General features: G+C 34.4%; 1 protein-coding gene across 1 annotated transcript in view; it reads left to right on the top strand.

Annotated features, from left to right (window-relative positions):
- The window catches only part of LOC134249393 (vacuolar protein sorting-associated protein 29), a 52,254-nt gene that overhangs the window by 11,965 nt on the left and 12,984 nt on the right, over positions 1-27,305 (top strand). Inside the window, exon 3 of the mRNA XM_062731758.1 lies at positions 21,322-21,557. Coding sequence (XP_062587742.1) covers positions 21,322-21,557 — 236 coding nt within the window. The remainder of the gene's footprint in view (positions 1-21,321; positions 21,558-27,305) is intronic.

Raw genomic sequence — 27,305 nt, 5'->3', positions numbered from 1 at the left:
TTTTCATGATGAAGAACTAATTTTAAGTTTTTATATAGGTCTATTCCAAAGTATCAAAATTGCATAAATTTTGCATTTTTGGATGTACACTTTTTGTTGGTTAATTGTGTGACTTAATTTGCCTTACTTATAGACAACATTCGTTGAGGTGAGCTCTGTAATCTCTGATTACCTATGTTTAAACAGAATGTTTCAAATCACACTTGGAAATTCTTTCTGCATAAACAGACATTCAGGGCCACCTATAGCATCATGCGAATTTGATTGACAGGTGATGCACGAGGGTTTCGTGCGTTCAGCATGTAGGCATACAAAGAACAATGTGTAAATGGGCTGAATATTAAACCAAAGTTGTGGAAAATAAATATCATTAGAATTATTGATTGTGGCTTTATGAAAATAAAACTAAGATTTCAATATAATTATGGGTATATGTACTTTTTTTCCACAGATGTACATGTATGTTACACCAGGTTGTATGAGTCTCTCTCTCTCTCTCTGTTATTTTTTTTTTTTACACACTTTGCAAGAAAGATAGAATGCTGATATTTGAATAGGAAATCTGTGGAGATTGATGACATGTCCTCCTACAGTTTTATCTCTGAAATTGCTGCATATGTAGCAGTACTTCTGCGACCGATATCCAGAAACTGCGTTTTTTGTTTGATTGTAAATGTCAAGAATGTCCGCGGAAGTGCATGCATATTAAACACAGTAAAAGAGTTCCCTTCAGGGGAAATAACTCACCTATTTGAAATGGGGAATATCACTTGCCATGAGTCCTATCTAACAACAAAGGTACAAATTGATCACCCTGCAGCCAAGGAAAAAGGGGGGGGGCAATCCTGAGGATCAGATACACTACCAAACATGAGATGTCAAGACAGAAAATGTCCTCCTATCACTTGACCATCACCAAAATTCCTTTCAAGTGCCACCTAAATTATTCGAAAAGATACCAAAAGTGCAAAAGTCTTAGAAACTAAATAAAAATGAACACCAGGTTACTGTCCTACACTTCCATAATGTACATAGATAAAGCAAAACATATAAATACACAGTCACATGTACATGCAAAATACGTACATAAATCTATGTATACATATACAATCATTCATCTTAAGAGCAACCTGATACATTTTCTTAACTTACCTTCCTCCTTTGGCCATGTCTACTGTACAGGGCTTTACCAATTTCTATCCTCTTTTACCCCCCCCCCCTTCAATAATGGACCCAAATCACCCCCCCCATATTTTTGCTAATTTTTCTCTGGAAATGTCTTCAATTCAATAATGGACCCAAATCACCACTGACCCCATTACCACAGAAAATTAATTCATATTTTTGCTAATTTTTCTCTGGAAATGTCTTCAATATTCAAATAAATAGCTAAAAAAAACCTTTTCATGCAGTGTTTTCAATAAGATTTTCAATAGAAGGAAAATAGATGGAATAGCAGGAAACCAGTCTCGGCGAGGGGTCTGGGGGCCGAAAACGAAAATCAGCATTTTTGATTCACTTTTCTGACCTCTCAGGCCATTAAAAAAGTAATTTTTTTTTCCCCAACTTGTATATTATTCGAAGTTGGGGAACATATAAATTCTTTGTCACTCTGTTTCTTATTATTATTATGTCGCCCCGAACGAAGTCGGGGACGACATATTGATATTGTACGCATGTTTTTTTTATCCAGGCTGTTTCTCGGAGATGACTGGGACAATCTTCCTGAAATTTTCCTCAAAGGACGATCACTGGTTGTAGTTGTGCAGTGAGGTCGTTCAGTTCCAATATGTCTACCGTTGCCGTGGAAACCTGTAAAAAGCGACAAATTTTGTCCGAGAGTGTTCTCTCTGGTCCCTTAAACGTTCGTCATGAAACCTTTCTTATTTTAATGATTAGTATCTGTAGTTCTGCAACTCGTATTTAAAATTTTCATATAATCGATTATTGCCATGGAAACCAGGTGAAAGTTCAAATTCTTTAATTTCGATTTTCTCAATAACTTCTCAGGCAATCGTTTTGAAACTTTCAATGTTTATTCCTTGCAATGTGTCAAAGTGATTTCTACTTTCAAAATAATTGTAATGAGTCGCTCACCTTTGCCATAGAAACGAAACAGAAAAAAAGATTCAGATGTACACATGTGTTCTCCAAGGTCTAGGTCAACGGGTCAAAGTTCGTCGTATCCAATAAAAGTTCTTTTCACAAGGATTACATATTAGCTCTCTGAAACCAGGTGAAATATTTTTTTTTCATTTTCTCAATAACTTCTCAGGCAATACGAAAGCCCTAGTACTTACCGTTTAAACGTTATGGCTATTTACTATGTTAAATTTGACGACCCCCCCCCCCGACCCCCCCCCCCCTTTTTTTTTAAGCACACAGCCAAGTAGAATACACAGATATAACATATACAACTTACAAGTAACTTTTTAAAATCTTCATTCATAAAATTCAGTTCCCGTCATGTGATATTTTTCCATCATTCATTCTCCTTCTGTTTTGTCTCTTGAATTTATAAATATTTTATTTTATCTATATTAAAAAAATACGATTGTCAGCTGCATTTATTATCATTTCGCGTTTTCTTGTATATCTATCACTTGTATATTATTCATTTCATTAGATAGTGCAAGTATAAATTAAAAAATTGGTACGTCATTTCCATAGTTTTTATTCATTCATAAATTCTTTGATCCGCTCCTGATGGTTCGCAAAGCCTTGATCACCACTGTATACAAAACATTCATCTCGCCGAAAATGTTCATGATTCCACTAAACTGAGAAAGTTCACACATGATTTATCATCTCAGAACACACATCAGCTCTCTGCAATGCAGAAATGCTCGAATTGAAGGGGAAAATTCAGGAGTTATTGATGAGAAAAATTCTGGAGTTATTATGTCGCCCCGAACGAAGTCGGGGACGACATATTGATATTGTACGCATGTTTTTTTTATCATCCAGGCTGTTTGTGTTCTCCAAGGAGATGATCTGGGACAATTTGAAATACGAAAGCCCTAGTACTTCCGTTTAAACGTTATGAAATTTTCCTCAACAGGACGATCATATATGGTTGTAGTTGTGCAGTGTCAGGTCGTTCAGTTATTATTCCATTATATGCAAGTCTACCGTTGCCGTGGAAACCTCTCGTAAAAAGCGACAAATTTTGTCTCGAGAAGTGTTCTCTCTGGTCCCTGTAAACGTTTCGTCATGAAACCTTTCTTATTTTAATGATTAGTATCTGTAGTTCTGCAACTCGTATTTAAAATTTTCATATAATCGATTATTGCCATGGAAACCAGGTGAAAGTTCAAATTCTTTAATTTCGATTTTCTCAATAACTTCTCAGGCAATCGTTTTGAAACTTTCAATGTTTATTACTTGCAATGTGTCAAAGTGATTTCTACTTTCAAAATAATTGTAATGAGTCGCTCACCTTTGCCATAGAAACGAAACAGAAAAAAAGATTCAGATGTACACATGTGTTCTCCAAGGTCTAGGTCAAAGGGTCAAAGTTCGTCGTATCCAATAAAAGTTCTTTTCACAAGGATTACATATTTGAAATACGAAAGCCCTAGTACTTACCGTTTAAACGTTATGGCTATTTACTATGTTCAAGACGACCCCCCCCCTTTTTTTTAAGCACACAGCCAAGTAGAATACACAGATATAACATATACAACTTACAAGTAACTTTTTAAAATCTTCATTCATAAAATTCAGTTCCCGTCATGTGATATTTTTCCATCATTCATTCTCCTTCTGTTTTGTCTCTTGAATTTATAAATATTTTATTTTATCTATATTAAAAAAATACGATTGTCAGCTGCATTTATTATCATTTCGCGTTTTCTTGTATATCTATCACTTGTATATTATTCATTTCATTAGATAGTGCAAGTATAAATTAAAAAATTGGTACGTCATTTCCATAGTTTTTATTCATTCATAAATTCTTTGATCCGCTCCTGATGGTTCGCAAAGCCTTGATCACCACTGTATACAAAACATTCATCTCGCCGAAAATGTTCATGATTCCACTAAACTGAGAAAGTTCACACATGATTTATCATCTCAGAACACACATCAGCTCTCTGCAATGCAGAAATGCTCGAATTGAAGGGGAAAATTCAGGAGTTATTGATGAGAAAAATTCAGGAGTTATTATGTCGCCCCGAACGAAGTCGGGGACGACATATTGATATTGTACGCATGTTTTTTTTATCCAGGCTGTTTCTCGGAGATGACTGGGACAATCTTCCTGAAATTTTCCTCAAAGGACGATCACTGGTTGTAGTTGTGCAGTGAGGTCGTTCAGTTCCAATATGTCTACCGTTGCCGTGGAAACCTGTAAAAAGCGACAAATTTTGTCCGAGAGTGTTCTCTCTGGTCCCTTAAACGTTCGTCATGAAACCTTTCTTATTTTAATGATTAGTATCTGTAGTTCTGCAACTCGTATTTAAAATTTTCATATAATCGATTATTGCCATGGAAACCAGGTGAAAGTTCAAATTCTTTAATTTCGATTTTCTCAATAACTTCTCAGGCAATCGTTTTGAAACTTTCAATGTTTATTCCTTGCAATGTGTCAAAGTGATTTCTACTTTCAAAATAATTGTAATGAGTCGCTCACCTTTGCCATAGAAACGAAACAGAAAAAAAGATTCAGATGTACACATGTGTTCTCCAAGGTCTAGGTCAAAGGGTCAAAGTTCGTCGTATCCAATAAAAGTTCTTTTCACAAGGATTACATATTTGAAATACGAAAGCCCTAGTACTTACCGTTTAAACGTTATGGCTATTTACTATGTTCAAGACGACCCCCCCCCCTTTTTTTTAAGCACACAGCCAAGTAGAATACACAGATATAACATATACAACTTACAAGTAACTTTTTAAAATCTTCATTCATAAAATTCAGTTCCCGTCATGTGATATTTTTCCATCATTCATTCTCCTTCTGTTTTGTCTCTTGAATTTATAAATATTTTATTTTATCTATATTAAAAAAATACGATTGTCAGCTGCATTTATTATCATTTCGCGTTTTCTTGTATATCTATCACTTGTATATTATTCATTTCATTAGATAGTGCAAGTATAAATTAAAAAATTGGTACGTCATTTCCATAGTTTTTATTCATTCATAAATTCTTTGATCCGCTCCTGATGGTTCGCAAAGCCTTGATCACCACTGTATACAAAACATTCATCTCGCCGAAAATGTTCATGATTCCACTAAACTGAGAAAGTTCACACATGATTTATCATCTCAGAACACACATCAGCTCTCTGCAATGCAGAAATGCTCGAATTGAAGGGGAACATTCAGGAGTTATTGATGAGAAAAATTCAGGAGTTATTATGTCGCCCCGAGCGAAGTCGGGGACGACATATTGATATTGTACGCATGTTTTTTTTATCCAGGCTGTTTCTCGGAGATGACTGGGACAATCTTCCTGAAATTTTCCTCAAAGGACGATCACTGGTTGTAGTTGTGCAGTGAGGTCGTTCAGTTCCAATATGTCTACCGTTGCCGTGGAAACCTGTAAAAAGCGACAAATTTTGTCCGAGAGTGTTCTCTCTGGTCCCTTAAACGTTCGTCATGAAACCTTTCTTATTTTAATGATTAGTATCTGTAGTTCTGCAACTCGTATTTAAAATTTTCATATAATCGATTATTGCCATGGAAACCAGGTGAAAGTTCAAATTCTTTAATTTCGATTTTCTCAATAACTTCTCAGGCAATCGTTTTGAAACTTTCAATGTTTATTCCTTGCAATGTGTCAAAGTGATTTCTACTTTCAAAATAATTGTAATGAGTCGCTCACCTTTGCCATAGAAACGAAACAGAAAAAAAGATTCAGATGTACACATGTGTTCTCCAAGGTCTAGGTCAAAGGGTCAAAGTTCGTCGTATCCAATAAAAGTTCTTTTCACAAGGATTACATATTTGAAATACGAAAGCCCTAGTACTTACCGTTTAAACGTTATGGCTATTTACTATGTTCAAGACGACCCCCCCCCTTTTTTTTAAGCACACAGCCAAGTAGAATACACAGATATAACATATACAACTTACAAGTAACTTTTTAAAATCTTCATTCATAAAATTCAGTTCCCGTCATGTGATATTTTTCCATCATTCATTCTCCTTCTGTTTTGTCTCTTGAATTTATAAATATTTTATTTTATCTATATTAAAAAAATACGATTGTCAGCTGCATTTATTATCATTTCGCGTTTTCTTGTATATCTATCACTTGTATATTATTCATTTCATTAGATAGTGCAAGTATAAATTAAAAAATTGGTACGTCATTTCCATAGTTTTTATTCATTCATAAATTCTTTGATCCGCTCCTGATGGTTCGCAAAGCCTTGATCACCACTGTATACAAAACATTCATCTCGCCGAAAATGTTCATGATTCCACTAAACTGAGAAAGTTCACACATGATTTATCATCTCAGAACACACATCAGCTCTCTGCAATGCAGAAATGCTCGAATTGATGTTGGCATGTCAGATTCGTTTTTCGGTAGAACCTCTAAAATGAAAGTGAAAGAGGGAAATTTCAGAGTTCTCACTGGCGTTACAATACACAAAATAATTCGGCTGATCTTCTTCATAAATTACATTTCCCAAGCTTTTATGATAGGAAAGATACTGCCAATTAACAAGTATGAGGCTCAGTTCAGTACATCTGCCAGATTTCTTTTATTGAGGAACTTGTTATTTTCCTGCACTACTTTCTTCTCCTACCGATTCTAAAAATAATGAGTGGGATGTACCGAATTAAGGTCTTCCGTTTCCAATGGAAAGGACTGATATAACTCAATGGTTGTTCAAACTTAGCTTATGGACTTTTGTTTAAGTGATGATAAAAATGAAAGTCTTGTCTAATACGGGGCGACATATGCTATTGCTTGCAATAGCAGACTTTCTAGTTATTTTTCTTCTTCTTCTTCCTGGGTACTTTTTTGTCCGGGAATGATCTTGTAAACTGTTCATCCGATGTAGGTAAAACCTTTTTAGGGTAAGTAGACATGTTATGTAGAATTGCCTAGTCAAGGTCATTTTGCGCGCACGTGCTTGCAAGAGCGCTCACGTGCAACACGTGAAATGACCAATATGATAGATATAGCCGTAATTTTTCTACTTTTTTTATGAAATGCTTTGAAACTGATAATGTGAGGATATATTAGTAGTACAGACATGGTGACATGGTCAAAATAGCGAGATCTCACGCGCATGCACGTGCGCTTCGCTCTGATTGGCTGAAACTAAAGTCTCAATATCTTTCTTATTTTTTTACGAAATCCTTCGAAATTTTGAACATAGCCATGCATTAGGATATCCTACAACATGATATATACCAATTATCATGAAAACACGTGCATGCACATGCGCTGCAATTTGATTGGCTTAAACTTTAAATAGCTATAATTCCCTTGGTTATCAACCAAACAAGATGGGAATCGGAACATAGATAGATATAATGGACTACTACAAGAAGGTATTGTCACCATGCACATGCATACACGTGCGTGTACGTGCGCTGCAATCTGATTGGCTGAAACTTTAAACAGCTATAACTCCCTTGGTTTTCAACCAAACAAGGTGGGATTTAGAACATAGATAGATGTAATGGACATCTACAACTAAGTATGGTCACCATGCTCATGTATGCACATGAATGCACGTGAAATAAGCAAAATCAGAAATACACTTGAATGAGCGTATTTTTTTAAATACATCTGGATTAAATACTTTAATATTTAGTATATCAAAATATATATAGATTGTGTAGACAAGATGATATGGTCATTACGCACATGCATTCACATGCGCACGCGTGCAATGCTAAAATTTGAATGAACTTGATACACTTCTGGGTAAACGTTGTTAAAGTCTCAAATGCATAGAGTTTGTCTTATTTAATGAAGCTTACAGGGAATATGGCACCAAAATAGAGTTGGGGAGCGTTTGGGGAACATCTGTAACGGTCCCCGTTACAATTAGCACTAGTTTTTTTTCACATTCTTGTCACTATCAATTATCAACTTTTACCCAAAAAAGCCAATTAGAATTTTTTTTTTACCTTTTTACAGATTTGTTTGACAAAATTTTTGACAGACTGGGTTTTTTCTTCCGAAAAATAAGTGTCTATAAAAACATATAGACAACTTAAGTATGAAATTCTAGTACAGACAATTGTCTGTGGTAGAATATTATATCTAAAATTCTACATATTTAGTCCTTTTCACATAAATTGGTCAGAACTTTTATTCAAAACTTGAAAAATTATTTGGTTGAAAATTTTAGATTTTTTAAACACTTGGTCATGTACAGTACCCCCAAAAAATTGAAATATTCTGCAATCTTCGACTTTTCATAAATTAATCTTTAAATTGATTTACCTTTTTGACATTTTGTGCAGATAGTCAGAACAAAATAATTAAGAAAATGGAATTTGATACAAAATATCAGTACATTAAAACCTTCCCAAATGTGAAAATGATACCGGTACTGTTCCTGTATTTCAAGAGATCTTAGACGGATAAAATAGAATATTTTTTTTCATTTTCAGTTCGAGGAAATGCTGTAAGAATTTCTATGTCTGAGTCACAATTAAAATATTAAGACTTTTATTCGTAATTATTATGTTAGCTTAACATTTGAGATTTTTAGCTTGTGGAAATTCTGTAAGAATTAGAATGAATACATGATCAATTTTCAATCGAAAATTATAAAACACAAACAAATCTTTTCGGAAGGGACCATTCTTTATGCCTCTTAATGTATGTGATCTCAAACGCATGTGTTAAAGCAGCAGCACATTTCTCCACGACTTCGCTCAAATATCCGTTGTCCGCGACGCCATTACCTGACACTATCGATCTAATCAAACTTCCTTGAAAAAAGAGCGCACTCAAGGGAAGCTACTCTAGATCATGGAAATAGTTGCGATAAAATCTATGGATTTCGCGTATCAGCACCGGCAAAATCCTAATGACGGAAAATTCATAGCTGGCAAAATTACTCGTACAGGCGGTTAATTTTGCCGGTTGCCGGCTCTTATTGAAAACACTGTCATGACTGTCAGTTCACTTTACAGTGTAAAAATTGGGGTCTCTATAGGGAAAAGACTACTAATTATTTTCCCATAGAACTCTATACAAACCTTAGGTCCTCTCAGTACTTTACTATGACAATTTTAGAAAAATCCTTAGCTTCATTTAAAACTTCGTTATAAGCCCTAACAAAAAATACTGAAAAAAATATATGGTCCCATGGCATTTTTAGGTCAAAATTGCAGTTATTTTCAACTTATAGCAATCAGCAGTAAATAAACGCTGCAGGAAAAATCAACCTCCACTCCTAAAATCTTCCCCGGTAATTCTATACTGTAAATCTGGAAATTTTTACGTCGATTTATTTTTGTGAATTTGGGTCAAAAAGCTATTGATTAATTTTTATGCTTCAAAATTTTACGAATTATCACTGGCGCTAAATTAAAAATCACTTAAGATTTTCATATTAGTTTATGTTTCAGTTTAGTATGCACAGTTAGAATACCACCAATATACTTGCAATGCGGCAAGAAATTGCAGAATCGCTCCGAAAGAATTTTGAAGATAAAAATACAAAAGGATTTGCACTGAAAATAACTTCTAAATTGATTATAACAAACCTTTTAGAGGTTGTGTATGCCTTTTAACCTAAAATATAATCCAGATAAAAAAAAATATAATCAATTTTCTCAAAGTTTCTCAAAGTTTGTTTTTTTTCTCACCTAAAATTTACACACCGTGTTCACATTTGGAACTCTCAAGTAAAAGCACTGAGCTCGAGTTATCGCCCATGTTGATACATGGCTGGATAAAATAACTGGTCTCTCATTCTTGGCAAAATAATTAAAAAGGAACACACCGTCTCAGTGCTTGTCAAACCATTGGACGATATTGCATATAATGAGGGCAATTTACACGCACGGGTACTTAGCTTGTAGTTACAGTAGTATAAACAGGTTTCTTTTTAAAAATGACCAGTGCATACCCACGCGTATTCACTGAGTTAAAAATAGATACCAACTTTCTGGAAAAAAAATACATGTTGATTTATTTTTAAGAAAAATATTTTTGCGAATGCATTGCACGCGCAAATTTGCTAAAAATTTATCTACAGTAAAAATTTCCAGATTTACGGTAGTTTCTTTAATATTCCCTCATCCCATCATTTATTTCAAATGCCATTGTATTTACTTTAAAATGAAAACAAATAAATACCTGATTTCAGTCAATGGCACAACACCTACAGTCTCGTGTCAAAAGTATTCGTAAAAACAAAATGGCGGCGATGTAAACAAAATTAGGTCATCGATGTTTTTCTTCAGTCTACATCATTTTATAAGTTTAATCTTACCTCAATATTTTGTTTGACACCCCTTTGCCTTTATTACCGCTTGGATTCTGCGTGGAATACTCCTGTAAAGGTCCTGGATGAAGTTAGGATGGATATTTTCCCATACCTGTGGAATGGCCGTTTCCAGATCATTTGCGGTTCTCAAATTCTGTACCCTTTTACACAGTTCCTGTTTAAGTTTTCGCCAACAGTTTTCAATTATATTCAGGTCAGGGCTTTGAGCAGGCCATTCCATTGTTGGAATATTCTCTTGCACCATAAATTCCTTCACAGACCTGGCCCTATGAACGGGGGCATTATCGTCTTGAAAAAGGTATTCATTTGATGGAAAATGTGCAGCAACGACGGGCCAAAGATGATTGTCAATTATCTCTATATATTTCTGAGCATTTATGTTCCCATCTACAACACAGAGTGTGCCGACTCCATTATAAGTAATGCATCCCCAGATCATTAAATCCAAACGTCGCCCGGCGGGTGGTGCAATACAAGGTTGGTCCCATTCCTCTCAGGCTTTTCTCCATACATATACACGTCGTTCGCCATCGATCATAACCTTACATTCATCTGCAAAAATTACCTTTTTCCAATAGTCATCCACAGTTCTCTTCTTTGCTTCTTTGCACCATTTCACAGGCTTTGTTTTGTTCAGTTCTCGCACATGCATTTTTTTCTTTACCGGTCTTCTTCTGTATCCATCTCTATTTAAAATTCTTTTCACAGTGCTTTCTGAGACAGTTCCAGGACCAGTTTCATTCCTAACATTCGTTAATTCCGTTAAACTTTGCCTGCGATTTATTTTCACCATTCGAAAAATTTGTCGCTCATCCTGCGCACTGCACTTTTTGGGTCGGCCACTTCTTGGTTTGTTTTCAACATTTTCAGTTGTTTTCTGACGCTTCAAAAACGTATGCACTGTTGATAATGGCCTTCCGATAATGTCCGATATTTCTTTTTGTGTCAAACTTGCTTGTCTCAATGATAAAATAGAATGTTTCTCTTCTAAACATAATTCTTTCCCCTTCCTACCCATGTTTGTTTACAGACCGAAAGTAACTAATGCAGACGAAAAAATACGTCATCAACCAATCACGTGATAAATGTATGTCTCAGTGAAGTTTGATAAAGAGTAAGAGAGATAACTCTACTTTCGTTTCTAAAAACGATGTCTAAAACAAACGCGTGTCCGAATTTCAATCTCCGTGACGCCATGTTTTTACAAATACTTTTGACACGAGACTGTACCCATTTAGTATTCTGCTTAAAATTCCATCACAAACAAAGCCATGTGTTCATCCGGGGATTTGGTGCTCTCATTCCAGAAAGTTGTGGGGGAACACAGTGATTGGGAAGGCCAAAATGGTCAATGGGACTATGGCACAACTGTCAACATTTTTGATGGGCCATTTCGAAAATGAATGGGCCATCAATATAATCTGAAGGGCCATTTTTAGAGATAACAAATTGACAAACAAATATGAAATACGAGAGAAAACACTTTTTTAATTAACAGAATCCGATTTTTAACGCATGAAATGCAGTAACCGGAACTTTGTTAGAATATAACTGTTGTGTTAAAATTACGACAGTTTTGGAAAGGGAACAGCCCTACCATACAAATAAATGAAGTACATGTATTGTACTTCATGTAAGTGCTTCGTTTAACCGGAAGTACTTTTTGACAGGTTTCAACCAGTGAGATTTGTTGTTTTAAATTGACTGCATTTAAAATGAAAGTAAAACAAGAAAGAAAGTTGTACACAAAATATTTCCAAAGAACATCGCTAAAAATTGAATGCGCACCTTGGCGCCATGATTGATTGATTTAATGCGCCATTTTTCACTTCAATGTGACTATGGCGCGTGGCGCAAGCCCTTCCCAATCACTGGGAACATATTGCTAGATGTTACAATAATGATTATTTCTCTTTATATTTATTAATAAGGTGATTGTTGACTAAGTTGACATATTTCATATCTCAAATAAAACTCAATTTAACTCTCTTAATTGGTAAAAATTGAATCGGCTGATTGATCAAACACAGATTTAGCCAAAAGAAAAATCCACTCGGCTGCAATTTGTATGGGTCGGTCGGGTTACAGGAAACAATGTTTTCAATGCCTTGTCAAGTTTATATTAAAATATTAAACATCATTAGGCTATTGAATATTCCCAACTCGTCCCAGGTCGTCATTTAGGCAAGTCATACTGAAAATCAGGTCATCCAAGATCATCATGGGATGGAAATGACAAGGTGATGAGCGTGAATGTCGAACCCTGTACAAGTACTAAAATCTTGGAGATTCAGCTTGGATGGATTTTGAACTTAGGTTTAGTGTTTGACATAGCCTTGCACCTGATCGTCCGAGACCCACAAATTTTGTCAATTCTTCTCAAGAACCAAAGGGCCAGGAAAGATGAAACTTGTGTGGAAACATCCCCATGTATTGTAGATTTAAGTTTGTTCAAATGATGACCCCTAGGAGTAGGGCATGGCCGTATTAATTGCACAATGGACCATCAAAGTTTTACAAAGGAATACTGTAAAATCGCATATTTTCGTGGGGTCAAATTTTCATGGTTTGAGTAAAAACTCTTGGTTCATTGGGATTTGAATTCATGGTTTAGTAATTGTTGAGTAGTTATGTATAAATGTAACGTAATATGAAGGGAAAATCATTAAAAATCCTCTTCTAAGTAACAACAAAGCCATGGTTGGTAACATCTTCAGGTGATAAATTAATGGTATCTTTTAAAAATCTTCTTCTCAAGAACTAGTGGGCCCGGCAAGATGTAGAAACATCCTTATGTAGTGTAGATTCAAGTTTGTTCAAATCATGATTCCCTCGGGGTAATTAACGTGGGGCTGCAATGGGGTATTAAAGTTTTAACCTAGGAATACATAGGAAAAATCTTTCAAAATCTTCTTCTCAAGAACCAGTTGGCCAGGAAAGATGAAACTCATGCAAAAGCATTCTGTGGTAGTGAAGATTCAAATTTGTTCAAATCATGACCCTTGAGGGTAAGGGGGGGGGGGGGCAGTGGGGGATCACAGTTTAACGTAGGAATACATAGGAAAAATCTTTAAAAATCTTTTTCTCAAGAACAACAAAACCATGATTGGTCATAGTAATATGGAAACACCTCTGGTAGTGTAGATTGAAGTTTGTTCAAATCATGACCCCTGCAAGGGTGGGGTCAATATATTATGGGTGATCAAAATAGTATTATATAGAAAAAAATCTTTAAAATTCTTTTTCTTGAGAACAGCAAAGCTGTGATTGGTTATAGTTATATGGAAGCATCTTCATGTTGTGTAGATTCAAGTTTGTTCAAATCATGGGGTAGAGTGGGGCCACAATGGGTGATCAAGGTTTTACATAGGATTACATGGGAAAAATTAAAAATCTTCACAAAGCCATGATTGATCTTCAATTTAAAAGCATCAAAGAAGGTAATGACTGATGTTGATATAATTTTTAGCTCTACTGGTCAGAGACCAGAAGAGCTTATGCGATAGTAATGCGTCCGGCGTCCGTTCAGGTCTGATAAATTAATGGTCTGTAAACAATTTTTCAAAACGCTACTCCTCCTACAATTTTAGTCTGATTTCAATATAACTTGGCAAACAAGTAGACTACACTAAGATACATAGAATAGTGCATCGGTTTTTAATTTCGATGAACAGTGTTGCCATGGTTACTAAAAATAGAATTTTCTGTGAAATTTCTTAAAAACGCTACTCCTTCTACAGTTTTGGTCTGATTTCAATATAACATGGCACACAAGTAGACTACACTAAGATAATAATCTTTGCAATTTTGATTTCGATGAACGGTGTTGCCATGGTTACTAAAAACAGAATTTTCTGTGAAATTTCTTAAAAACGCTACTCCTTCTACAGTTTTGGTCTGATTTCAATATAACTTGGCACACAAGTAGACTACACTAAGATACATAGAATAGTGCATCGGTTTTTGATTTCGATGAACGGTGTTGCCATGGTTACTAAAAACAGAATTTTCTGTGAAATTCCTTTAAAACGCTACTCCTTCTACAGTTTTGGTCTGATTTCAATATAACTTGGCACACAAGTAGACTACACTAATATAGATAGAATAATGCATCGGTTTTTGATTTCGGTGAACGGTGTTGCCGTGGTTACTAAAAATAGAATTTTCTGTGAAATTCCTTTAAAACGCTACTCCTTCTACAGTTTTGGTCTGATTTCAATATAACTTGGCACACAAGTAGACTACACTAAGATACATAGAATAGTGCATCGGTTTTTGATTTCAATGAACGGTGTTGCCATGGTTACTAAAAATAGAATTTTCTGTGAAATTCCTTTAAAACGCTACTCCTTCTACAGTTTTGGTCTGATTTCAATATAACTTGGCACACAAGTAGACTACACTTAGATACATAGAATAGTGCATCGGTTTTTGATTTCGATGAACGGTGTTGCCATGGTTACTAAAAATAGAATTTTCTGTGAAATTCCTTTAAAACGCTACTTCTTCTACAGTTTTAGTTTGATTTCAAAATAAGTTGGCACACAAGTATACACAAAGATACATAAAATAGTGCAATGGTTTTTTGATAAGTACAAACCAGTAGAGCTATAAGAGACTTTTTTTCAAATCCAGAGCTATTCGGAAATTATTGAGTCATTTACTTTTACTCCATAAAGGACTGCGATAAATTCAGGAAAATTCGTCAACAGTTTTTAAAGAACGAAAAAATGAATTTCCAATTTATAGGATAATTAGATAAGTTCCAGTGAAATAATAAGCAAACATATGTCTGGCGACCTGGAGCAGCATCGCTGCGTCATTTTAATGTCACATCACGTCAGCAGGAGATGTTTTCGCATGTGAAATGAACAGGAAACAAAGGCGGATCCAGGGCTGGTGCTCCTTTTGAATTTTTAGTATATAAAATTTATATGTCCATTATCCAAAAATCAAGGAAAAAACATCTCTTTTTTGTAAGAATTTGATTTGTCAGCTTTCTTCATTTTACCATGCAGAAAAATACCTGTCCAGTTTTTTTATGAATCACCTACAAGTCAAACATAGACTTTTGGACTAAAATTTAACTCCCAAGAAACTGAACTTATAGGCAAGTATATACAACACTAAGAATGTTAAATTGCAGTTTGAGATATATACAGTTTTATTCACCTTCTGTTTCACATGTTTTATCAGTTGTTTTACAGTTTTTGTTCATTTCATTTTTAGCTCACCTGAGTCCAAGGCTGAAGTGAACTTTTCTGATCAAAATTTGTCCGTTGTCTGTCATCGTTGTCGTTGGAGTTGTTGTTGTTATTGGCGTCGTAAACTTTTTACATTTTCATCTTCTTCTCAAGAACCACTGGGCCAATTTCAACCAAATTTGCCACAAAGTATCCTTGGGTGAAGGGGATAGTGTAGATTCAAGTTTGTTCAAATCATGACCCCCAGGGGTAGGGTAGGGCCATTATAGTGGGTCAAATTTTAACATAGGAATACATAGAGAAAATCCTTAAAATTCTTCCTCTCAAGAACCACTGGGCCAGGAAAGATGAAACTCATGTGGAAGCATCCTCTGGTAGTGTAAATTCAAGTTTGTTTCAATCGTGACCCCCAGTGATTGGGTAAGCCATGATGGGAAGTGGAAGTTTAACATAGGAATATATAGGGAAAATCTTTAAAAATCTTCTTCTCAAGAACCACTGGGCCATTGAAAATGAAACTCATGTGGAAGCATCCTCTGGTAGTGTAGATTCAAATTTGTTCAAATCATGACCCCCGGGGGTAGGATGGGGCCACAATGGCCGATCAAAGTTTTACATAGGAGTATATACGAAAAATCTTTAAAAATCTCCTTCTCAAGAACCAATGGGCCAGGAAAGATGAAACTCATGTGGAAGCATCCTCAGGTAGTGTAGATTCAAGTTTGTTCAAATCATGACCCCGGGTGTAGGATGGGGTCATGATGGGGGATCAAAGGGACCACTCATGCATTTAAGTTTTTATGCCCCCCTTCAAAGAAGGGAGGGCATATTGCTTTGCTGCTGTCTGTCGGTCGGTCGGTCTGTCGGTCGGTCTGTTGGTCCATTTAGTTTCCGTCCATTTTCTTCATAACCGTTGCACATACTGAAATCAAATTTGGTATACAGATATATCACATGAATATCTAGGTCAAATTCTGTTTTAAGTATGATCGCACCATTTTTGACAGAGTTATGCCCCTTGGACTTACAAAAAAATTCCCATTTTGGGGGGAGGGGGGCATAAGTGTTTTACAAACATCTCTTGTTAATTCTAAACTGATTTTTGCTTTTTTCTTAGCCACAGTACTCATGTGAGCGATATGGCCCCTGGGCCTCTTGTTGAATTTTGTATATGAAAACATGGTTTCAATAAATAAACATCAAAATAATTTTATATTTCCCAGTGTAGAGAAAATTTGTAGTATTGACTAGGACAGGAAATACCAGTATTTTCCACTGGTAATTCCCACCACTTGTATTTCCTGGCCAACCCTGAATTCAATAGATAAATGTAAATAAATACATACTACTTAATAATTATTCTTTAAAAACTGAAATTTTTTAGTTATGCATTTTAAACGCCCGTCTTCAGACGGGACGTATTATGTTATAGGCTTCTTGTCCATCTGTCCATTCCTGTCCGGCTCATAACTTGAATACTATTAGGCCTAGGATTATCAAACTTTGTCAACTGATACTTCTTGGGTAGACGGTGTGTCGCGCGCAAAAAGTAGGTCGCTCTGACCTTTAATAAAGATGCTATAGCCAAATATGGAAAAATCCTGTCCGGCTCATAATTAGAAAACTGTTAGACCTAGAGCTTTCAAAATTGGCAAAAGTATACCTCTAAGGTTGCAGGTGTCACAACAGTATTAATTTCTGCTATATATTCTTACCAAAAAAGCGCAAGTTTGAGTAGATGTAACTAATTCAAAACAAACTTCTGAGAAGGTTCCTTTTCAGATCTTGTAAAACCATTCTTTATAAAGATTTTAGTACCAAAATATACATAGCCATCCAGCAAGGCACGCAAGTTTGTTTCGGTCGAAGTCGAGCAGGTGCTTGAAAATCTAGTCTAGGGCCTAATCACTCCCCACTCTTGACAGTATACAGAAAAATCAGCACGCCCTAAATTTTAATAAATCTGGTCAATACAGGAAGTTTACATGTTGTTTTTCATCTCATAAAAAAAATTCAGCTCATTTTGTATCAAAATGCCCGAATCGGAAGGGAAGATTCCGGGATTATTTTGTGTCAGCCATGATTTGACGTGAACCAAAGTGTAATACTGTTATGACACCAGAAGGTGTGTCGCGGCCTATTTCAAGGTCACTCTGACCTTTAATATAAGTGATTTTTTTTTAAAAAACTAAGTCTTTTAAATTTTAAATTTCATAATCCTAAAAAATGTATAAATATAGTTGTATCCTTATTAAAAAATGTTAAAGTAAGTAAAAACTTATTTTTTCATCGTATACTTTATAGATATCTGTAACAAATGTTAATGTTTTGAGAGGAATTCAGTTTGTCCCATGAGCATAATTATCAAGCACTGGTCAAGGAAAATTTTGATAGCAGAAATGTGCATGTCAAATGAGAGAGAAATTAATGAGTTTATTGTTGGGAGCTAACTGGCAAGAGCATCTCTAGATCTGATCATGGAGCTGTTATCTTAATTTATCTCTTGGGAGTTGGGCAAAAAGAAATGGCCTCATAGTTGCTGGTGTTAATTAAGAGTTCTTGATGGCTATAGTCTAGATAAAGATCTTTCAATTGGTGTAATGTAAGGCCAGATAAAATTAATCTTTAGATTCTCATCCCCGCCCGCCCCTCTCAAAATGTCCCGCCCCGGTGTTTTTTATTTTAATTTTTGGGTGTTAATTAAAGAATTTTCATGTATTTTTATTCAGCAAGAATTTAGATCAAAGTTTAAGAGTTATCTCCCGTCTGTATTAAAAGTCGCTTGTTGCTATTTATAGCAAAAGAGCCATGTGAAGAATGGAGAAAAATCGGCAATAAAATCAGTTTAAATATTGAAGGAAGAGATAATTTGTCAGTGTAGAGAAGACAGAGAAGAATAAATAGCATAAACACGTCTAGATACCGTAGCCACCACTGGCATGAGCAATTTTTGAATGAGATTTTAACTAACTAAAATATACACAAGGAAAATGACACCTGGTCAAGTTTTAACGATCTCCAGCTGTGTGTGATTTTACTTTGAAGAAAAAAAAAACATCGTTGGCAAACTTTTGAGAATGTTAAGTGCTAAGGAAATGTTAAATCTTAAAACTGTTCAGACCTAGGTTTTTCATTAGAATATTTCATTGGATTTTGCAAATATGATCTATTTTAATGTCGAATATGTCAAGTTTCAAGAACAATCAAATTTTTTAGCAAGGTCGAAATCTATAATATTTTACACAAAACAGAGGGATTTGTTGGTAAAACTACCGGGTAAAAGGTATTTGGGGAAAGGCCAATGAGAAGTCATGGATACACAATTTATTGGTATCCCCACTGGGTGTGCCGTATTATGTGTACTTGATAATTTGTTAATTAACTATGAATTTTTATTTTTTTAAAAAGCAAGCATTTTTTTTTAAATATTTAAAAGAATATGAAAAGAAAATCTATTCATATTTGCATTAACATAATGAAAAAAAAATGTGTACGAAGAGTCTATGTTTTGTTGATACTTATACAATTTAACAATTATAAAAAATAAAACCCGCCCACCCGCCCCGATTTTTTAGCAAATTAGGATGAGAATCTAAAGATTAATTTTATGTGGCCTAATTAAAACAAATTGATGTTTTAGTGTATGACCAAAACTAAATTAGTATTGTATAATATAATTAAAATTATTATACCTCTACTGATTTTTCCCTATATAAAAATAAGTGATTAGATCATTTCAATTTTTATATATCGCTGTGAATCAAATTGCCGTGCGTTAGTTTTTTAGAATTTTATAGTCTAAAGAACAAATGCATTTTTAGCTTTTTTGTGACGTCATTAGAGAGACCATGTACGCAGTGCTTGGTGACGTATTTCATATAACAAAACGCAAAAAATAAATAAACAACAAACACAATGCATATTTGTTAAGCTTAGAGAATAACTGGTACATGTATTGATGTATAATTTGTTATCTGTTAATGAATATTTGTTTTTAAAAGTTGATCTTTACAATTTAAATTTGTATCATATAATAAAACAGTTATATATATCATTGAAATCTGTGTCAAGATTCTGTTTCCCAAGACCGACTATTTTCCGAGGCGCAGCACGTATACTAATTATACATGTGTTTATTGAAAAAAAAAAACATTTCAATTTTTATATATTTGCAACAAATTGCAGTCATGTCTAACTTAGAATTTTATAGTCTAAAGAACAAATTCATTTTTGATTTTTTTTATTAGACCATGTAGACTGTAGCATTTCCATTATTTCGCAAAATATGCAATAAACAATTTAAAGCTGCAGATGGATATTTGTTACACAATATGTAGATGTGCAGTTTAGAATTATATGATGTATTATTTGTTATATTTAATCCCTACACTGTAAGTCTCTTAGGATTTTGTACAATAAACATTTATATAGAAATGGAAATTAGATTTGTCTGTGTCAACCCTTCATAAACCGCTGCACAGAATTTCTTAAACTTTGCCAATTTATGATTATTGAACAATACATGTGCATATTACAGGAAATTCTGTTGTCCTTTATTTTTCCCCACGCAACTAGTTGCAGGAGGTACTAATGTTTTTGGCCATACCTTTTATATAGAGATGAACAGTTTGTCAGCATAACTCCTCATAAACTGTTGCACAGAATTTCGTTAAACTTTGCAGATATTTAGGACACAATATGTAGATGTGCATATTACCAAGAAATTCCGATTCCTTCATTTTTTCCGGGACTTTCCGCACTAAAAACTTAGGTTTTTGGCCATACCTTTTATATAGAGATGAACAGTTTGTCAGCACAACTCTTCATAAACCGCTGCACAGAATTTCGTTAAACTTTGCAGATATTTTGGACACAATATGTAGATGTGCATATTACCAGGAAATTCCGATTCCTTTATTTTTCCGGGAATTTCCACACTTTCCAACTTAGACTTTTTGGCCATATTTTGAATATACATATGAACAGTTTGTCAGCACCACTCCTCTTAAACTGTTGTACATAGTTTCGTCAACCTATGCAGATACATGTATTTAGGACATATTCCATTATTTTATCCCAAAGAGTTTTGCCTATTATTCAAGAAAATTTCTCCCCCCCCCCCCCCCCCCCTCCACTTCAAATTAATGTTTGGATTTGTATAATGCCAAGAAATTTTGATTCCATTATTTATCTAGAAACTTCATAAATGTCCTCATATGCAAGACATTTTGATGTGAAGATTTTTTTGTAATTATTGCCCTTTTTGATCTATACTATGTATTTAAAGTGCACTAGCTGTGCCTTTCATTATGTGTTTCACCATGAAGTTTTCGGGAAGCGTGGGGTATGTGAGCTAGCTCACTTTTTCTTTCATTGTTTCTGTCAATTACACAATATATGTGTACATTGTGTGTTAGATTTGACAAATTAAAACTATCTCTTCTTTTGACAACACTATAGGCCAATTAGGGTTTATAAGGAGAATAGGGTATCAGAAACCCTTGGCTAGTGAAGATGTCTTTGTCTTGGCATTCATGTTAAAGCTCACAGTACAAGTTGCACTTTGTGCCGCTCACTGCGCTTGATATAAAAAAAACCCCAAGAAATCAAGAAAAATTACTTAAAGGCTTTATCCATTATACAAACATAATTTCACAATTATCTCTTATAGAATCTGAACTACCCTGAACAGAAAGTTGTTACAGTAGGACAGTTTAGGATAGGACTGTGTCATGGACATCAGATGGTCCCTTGGGGTGATACAGAGAGCCTGGCATTGGTTCAGCGACAGTTGGATGTAGATATCCTTATATCAGGACACACACATAAATTTGAAGCTTTTGAGCATGAAAACAAATTTTACATCAATCCTGGATCAGCAACAGGAGCTTATAATCCTCTAGACAGGTATCTTCCACATATAATTTTTTTGCTTTTGAGATGAAATTAAATTCTTAAAATCAACAAAAGGTGAGCAGTTTTAATCTAACTGACCTTAGGCCATCATGAAAAATATATTTCTTTGATGTACACTGTATTCTAACCCACATTTTCAAGGCAGGCACAGCCTGACACAAAGCAGTCCCAGAGCAGTCCTGGGGACTGCTTTCTTGGACTGCTAAAACAGTCCCACAGTGGTCCCATAGCATTCCCAGGGGTCCCAGAAAACAGTCCCAGTGGGTGGGGTTTATTAATTTAGTTGGCAGAGGTTATCAAGAAATAAGATTGCCAATAAACAATGTACAGTGAAACTTGTATTAAGCAGTCACCTACGGGATCCTTCAAAAGTGACCTTTATAGAGAGATGAAAAGAGTTTTTTTTTTTTTTTTTAAAGAATTTATTTACAAATTTAATGTGTCAGTTTTGTGTTTATATTATGTTTTTCACCACAAAATATACAAGAAAGTTAGGTATTGGACATTAGTGATCTCACTTAAATTATTATTATTTTTTTATTTAGGAGATGCATTACTGTATAGGGGGAAAATAACTCGCTGTGTTGATATTCGCTATATTCACGGTGTTAATAAATCCGTGAATTCAAGAAACAGTGAATAAATTTTCAATAATCTCCATGTTTTATTTGGAAATTTGATAATAGACTACGATAGGTTGACTATGACAGGTTGACTACGACAGGTTGATTTACATGAAACATGCAGTACATGGTCGTTTCAGTAATTACGAGTAGTACTTGTCATTCAATTATTCTAATTATCACGCTTTACTTTAATTCAAATCGGCAGATAATAACTCATGATTGTTCAAAAGCTGTTTTGATAGCCAACGCTAGCGCTACATGTTTCATCAATCAAAACACGTGGGCCATGGGTTTTGATGACCCGTGCGTAACTAATTTTACCACGTGTATTTGTTACCTGCATTATCATGCATGTCCGTTTTTATCAACATTTTGGTTTTAAAAAATCATTCAAATAAATATCGAACTTACAGAAGATGTGGAAGATATTATTTCGGCGAACTACATAAACAGATTTACTTCCGTCCAGTGGTTTTTGGCCGTGTTGTATTGAAGATCTTGGGTGCACATGCACTCATGGTAATAGCATATAGGAAAGTCTTTGACGTTTAGAGTGTATGACTTTTGATAACTGCACTTGTTTTGATTAATAATTAATTAAATCTATCAATTTTATATACACCTACCCTGTTGTTCGTGAAATAAAAACAACGCTGAAGAATGTCATTTACATGTAGCTATGGTATGAATAAAACAAATATAGACAAAGGAGGTAACTTTTATTATATACCAATTCTGCGAATTCAAGAAACCGCGATCGTGTCAGATAAGAGAAAAACGTGAAAATTACAACCCGTGAAATTAATCCCCTATACAGTACTTTTATGGATGAATTCAAACTAAATTTAATGAATCCAAAAAATTAATAAAATACCTGTGTACTGAATCTTACTCTTACAGGGTGTTGCATTATCCCCCATCAAAACAATATTTTTCTTTGTGTATGGAATGAATAAAATCAGTTAAAAATTATTTTATCTAAACTTGATTCATAAAATTAACCTGTGTATACTTGTATTTTTTTAAATACATGTACACAACTGTACATGATTTGTTGTATAATAAACTCTCAGACGTACTCTCAGTTGATCAACAGGTGCACAGGTGTCCTGAGCAATGAAGCGTTACTAATCCCTGACAGTCGTTTCCTTTGTGAAATTCACAACATACCCAAGCCACAATGTGTATATAAACTGTAATTATGGCTTCAACAAATGATGCAAATTTCCTAGGTGTGAAAATTAAAATGCTTATCAAGCGTAATACATTTACAACTTTCAGATCATGCAGAGTTGGGCGCGATATCGACACTGTAAATAGTAAACAAAAAATATCATAGTCATTAATAGATTAATTTAGTTCATATGTTGTTCTTTTTTAAAACTTAATCGAAATTCCAGAAGTTATAAGACCCTGATAATCTGTTATCGATAATAATACTAGCATGACTAGTATTCATTTTTTTCCTGTTAACTTTTTTCGTCATAAGTATAGTTGTTCAAGTTTGGTAAAATATAGAAGCAGTTAGTTTGTAAAATGATTCTTGAATATGCTTATCCAGTAAGATAATTGCTCCATTTATTAATTTTTATTCACGATCCTGCAACACTTGACTGATTATTTACATAGTAACAAAAATTGGGTATCAGCTGACTCCAGATCAGGTCAAGTGATTGGACAAAATGGCCACTAAAGACAGAAAAGTGGCGATTTCTTTTGAAATTAGGTGACTGCTGACCACGTTACGCAGGTGACCGCTAAATAGAGTTACTTTATATAGGAAATTTCATTGGGAGGAAATAAAATGACCGCATAGGACAAGTGACCACTGGATAGAGGTGACCGCTATGACAAGTTTGACTGTAACTATAAATGGCAGTTGAAATTGATTCCGAGTAGTACAGGGTTCAAAACTTGATGTGTTTTTTTGAGTTGGCTCGCGTAGCGAGCTACTCCCTGTCGACATAGCTGTTTCAGAGCTGTAAATTTTTTCACGCATTCATCAAGGTGATCCATACGCCAAATATAATAGTTCTAGCAAAAAATGCTTTGGTTTGAGTGATTGAATAAACTTAAGAGGTAAAAACTGTATAAAATTTCATATAACATTATTTATGCCTTCATGCTTTTAAAGAAATATTTGATTAAATGCCTGTACGATTTACAATTACTGCGTATGAATATATGTTCAAGCATGTTAGGCGGATCTAATCTTCCCATCTGAAGTTTATTTATAATTGACCTAGAATACCCCCTAACACAAACACCTGCTGCTCTCATTAGCTGCAGCTAGTTGTTGTTGAAAATCTATTTTTAGAATCCAGATTTGCTGTGGGAATCTTTAACCTAATTATTCCATAACACTGACCACTTCAGCTAATGTGCTGAAATTCATTATAGAATCCAGTCAAAATAATACGGAAGCCCATTAGTACCAACCTGTATATATAAATGAAAAGCAATATACACTTTATTTATGAACCGAACATGGATCAGACATATATTATTCAATCTCTTAAGATGCAAAATAAACTGAATATATTAAGGTATGGTGCCCAGATGTATGAAAAAGCTCAATTGACTCGAGCGAGTCAACTCGCAGGCCTTTCAGGCCTTTGATTTATTATCATGCCAAGACTTAGCTAGGCTACAATGAACAAACCCAGATACTGACCAGTGCTGATTGTATTATAATCTTGTTGTATATATATTATATTGAAACATTTTAAGAATAAAATATGACAGGGAATTAAATGATTCAGGTTTCATAGGGCCTAAGAAAAAGCATGTTCCATTAAAACACCCCTTCTATTGTTATTGTGATTATTATAGGGTATTATGATTATAGGGTAGAATAGGTGTCACCCTGCTCTTCTTATTTAAGAGGAGGGGAGGGGTCAAAATATTATGGCCATAAAATATCGAGTCCCCCTTCCCTATTTATTTAAGAGGGAGGGGGGTTCAAAATAGGTGTCTTCCCACTTAGCCAAAATTCTGAAAATGTTACAGGTGACTGGTTTTGGCTATGTGGGAATGGTGTACAGGTAAGGGGAGGGAGAGAACAAAAGAAATTAATTACAGGTGACCTATAGCCTGTTTAAGATTCACCACATAAAATAGGTTAAAATTTACTTATTAAATGCTGATAATGCAATGAATGGTAAATGAAATAAATATTTTAAATTATATTTGTTGTTTTTTTTATTTTGAATATATTAATGCCATTTTTTTATATTATTATTAAAATATTATGGCCATAAAATATTGATTCCCCCTGCCCTTTTAGTTTTAGAAGGAGGGGGGTTCAAAATATTATGGCCATAAAATATTGAGTCCCCCTGCCCTTTTAAAAATACCCCCACAAAGGAAGTTCAGGGGGGTATATTGGAATCAGCTTGGCTGTCTGTCTGTCCATCTGTCTATCCATCTGTAGACAAGACTTTGTCTGGACCGTTTCTCAGAAATTATTGGATGGATTTGTCTGAAAATTTGTACACTTATTATTTACCATATAAAGGTGTGAATCTGATATTTTCAGCGCAATTGGATGATTTTTATGTATTTTACAGATGTTTTCTTCTTTATTTTGTGGTTTTGTTTGGCTCATAACTAGAAAACTACCGTAATTTTCGGGTTATAGGTTGATGGTGTATATAGGTCGAAAGGCTCATTTTCAGCCTTAATTTTTGAAAAATCCTAAGATAGGACGAACTTACTATATAGGACGAGGCTTTGTTTCCCGTTTTCTAAAGATTCTTACACAGATACAACGTATCAGAACAAGTAAACCTCTAAAATTACCGGGGCAATTCCGTGACATGGACGTATCATGAAAACAAACAGGTATTTTAATGAGTACAGCATTTAAATAAAGTTTTTTTTAAAAAAACGTAGTTAAAACTTCTTCGAATTGTGTTACTACTTATTTTTCTCCAACTTGCCTGTTCAATGCCTCCGTAGTTTCATACTGTTGTTAAACCAGAGGCAAAAATAACACGTAAATACGTTTCTTATTTTAAGCTATAATTCGGGAAATACCCGAGATCAAAGAATTAATAATTCTGATTTCAGAACAACTTGGACACATTCCTAATATAGTTTATTCAGTTAGTTATTTACTGGTGGACGACAATTGCTTCGATGTCCGCCATTTTCATTTTTGTTCTTCAGGGATTTGCTAAAACCCGCAAACGACCATTGAATGTATATATAAAGCAACAGTAAAGAATTGAAATAATATTAACACGCTGTAAGTTTAATTTACAAATTAAATTGAGAATACCGGTACATCCAAAATTTGACAGTCATTATGAATTTCATGGCTTTGTTTGTTCAATGATGTGTAACACTAATACCCTATAACGGCACGTGGATTTGCTTATCATGCCCTGCAGGTATTAACCAACAGTAACACAGGTGTTAAAACCTTTGCGTGTACACAGTGTAAATCCTTTTACCTGTCAGACAATTAAAATTCGTTAGAAGCCAATCTTTGTATAGCGGTAATTCAGTGTACTTCTTGTGTACGAACGCATCGTGAATTTACCGATACTTTAGAGTTTATAAGAAATGAATTAATAACTTCCGAATACGTATGATAGTACCGGTATATTAAAAATAAGTTCATTTGACCGGTATTATAATTAAATAAAATAAAAAATATATATAGTAATGACTATCGGTTTATTTGGTAATTAAAGTTAGGAATTGACTGGCAAAAATTTATTTCACTCATTTTACATTAAAATAAATATAAGACTGTCACAATAAAAAAATTAATACTATTTCAATTTATCAATCTACTAATTAATGGTAAAACACTACACTTGTGATCTTGAAAAATTTTCCGTATTTTAAATTTTGATACGGTTGCGGTTTTACTTTTAGTAAATGGTAGCGACTTCCTTACTTCACAAGATGGCTACCGCATGATGGCAATGGATAACACGTTGAGGAATTATTAACTTGATGAAGCACAGTTTTTTCCTTTGTCATCAACAGATATTTAATGAAATTTATTTTGTAAGAAAGCTATAGAATAAATATTTTATTGTTTACCTAGGCATTAATTTTTCTGCGTAAAATAATGAAAAAAGTTATAAAAGTGGCACAG

Source organism: Saccostrea cucullata, unplaced genomic scaffold (genome assembly GCF_032062105.1).
Source record: "Saccostrea cucullata isolate Sc308-1 unplaced genomic scaffold, CSIRO_AGI_Scuc_v1 ctg1138, whole genome shotgun sequence".
Taxonomy (NCBI): Eukaryota; Metazoa; Mollusca; class Bivalvia; order Ostreida; family Ostreidae; genus Saccostrea; species Saccostrea cuccullata.
The sequence above is the reverse complement of the archived record's forward strand: the minus strand, read 5'-3'. Positions and strand labels throughout refer to the sequence as shown.